We start from the raw sequence: 1,459 nt of genomic DNA on the forward strand, positions 1-1,459 counted from the left end.
GGCTGGCGGGGGTCGGCCTGGTCACTACAACGCTTCTGTCCCCGCGTTGTTGCAGCGTCACTGAGATTCTGCTTCTGCTGTGGAGCCGTTCGGGATTTGTGAGAGACAGCAAAGCGGTTTTGTGGTGTTGGTAGAATGAGCTCTGGTTAAAAGCTAGCTTGGCACTTACTTCCCCCGGCTTACCCCATGCCCTGTCTTTGGGGGCGGCTTTCCCTCTACATACGTAACCGTACGCGACTTGACGGAGAAAAGACCTCGGCTGCTCAATGATTTCTAGGTGACTGCGTGCCTCTGAGCCCCACTTCTTTGTGTGTTTACCAAAATTTGTAGGGCGCTTTTCTCCGGGTCTGTTTTCTGCCGATAGACTCCTGCTGGGTTGTGTGGGCAGGGCTGGCACCAGGACGCAGCAGATACGCCGGCAGAGGTTATTGCTGACCGCAGCTCAGATCAGAGACACCCAGAGTACCGTTTTCTACACTGCTGAGAAAGTAACTTGCTCCTGCTCCCTTTGCGCTAATAGTGTCACCCGCAGGTTTGCAGAACGATCACAAGGCCCTGATGAAGCAGGTGGAGGAAGCTCTGCACCAGTTGCACGCCCGGGAGAAGGAGAAGCATGCCAAGGATGAGGCGGAGGCGTTGGCTGAGGCAATGAGCCAGAACCAGAGCCTGCCACAGGCTTTTGCCAAAGTGAACGCGGTGACTCCAGGATCTCCTGCAAGTATCTCGGTAAGTTGGTGGGGTCTGACAGCTCGTGGGGAAGGCCTCTTCTGGACCCAGAGAGAAAAGGTAGCAGATGGCTTTCTCTGTCTCTTGTTAATAAGTTGGGGGGTTGATTAGAGTTCCCACTCCCTTTTTTTTTTTTTTTTTGGGTGCACTGGGATGTCCTGCGAATAGACTTGTCACTGCATGGAAATGAGATGAGTACTCTCTTCTCAGCTGTATCGTTGCACCACACAGCTCATGCCAGGCCTCACTGACCATTCTAGCCTCAGTATTCCTCTTCCTATAAAATAGGACAGAGGCAGGTGTACTTACTTCTTTCTAGGGATGTAGAGGGAGTGTAATGGAGTTCAGTCGCCTGAGTAGTGAGAAGAGTAGTGTCATAGCACATCTCTCCACGTGGCTGGGTGAAGGGTGATGCTCCTGTGATACTGCCTGTCTTTGGAGAAGGCAGATGCTCATCTCTCTTCTGTCTCTGTCCAGGGACTTCAGGTTGATGACGAGATTGTGGAGTTTGGTTCTGTCAACGTAAACAACTTCCAGAGCCTGCAGAACATTGCCACAGTGGTGCAGCACAGCGAAGGGGTGAGCTCATTTCTGTTGTAACTGCGTTCTCTTGCCTGTCTCTGTTAGCCACAGCTTTTTCTATGGAACTTAGATCTCTGGGGTCATCCTTTCCATGGTAGAAACAGTGGCACATTTAGTCTGTGCTGTTGTAGCCTTGTTCTCTCGCAGCATT

General features: G+C 51.8%; 1 protein-coding gene across 1 annotated transcript in view; it reads left to right on the plus strand.

The window, feature by feature from the left end:
* Positions 1-532: 532 nt before the first annotated feature.
* PSMD9 (proteasome (prosome, macropain) 26S subunit, non-ATPase, 9) overlaps positions 533-1,459 on the plus strand; it is a gene marked incomplete at its 5' end in the record, with an annotated part of 1,776 nt that continues 849 nt past the window's right edge. The window contains 2 exons of the mRNA XM_009697526.1: positions 533-726; positions 1,204-1,305. Of these exons, the coding sequence (XP_009695828.1) occupies positions 533-726; positions 1,204-1,305 (296 nt within the window). The remainder of the gene's footprint in view (positions 727-1,203; positions 1,306-1,459) is intronic.

Source organism: Cariama cristata, unplaced genomic scaffold (genome assembly GCF_000690535.1).
Source record: "Cariama cristata isolate BGI_N322 unplaced genomic scaffold, ASM69053v1 scaffold26143, whole genome shotgun sequence".
Lineage (NCBI taxonomy): Eukaryota > Metazoa > Chordata > Aves > Cariamiformes > Cariamidae > Cariama > Cariama cristata.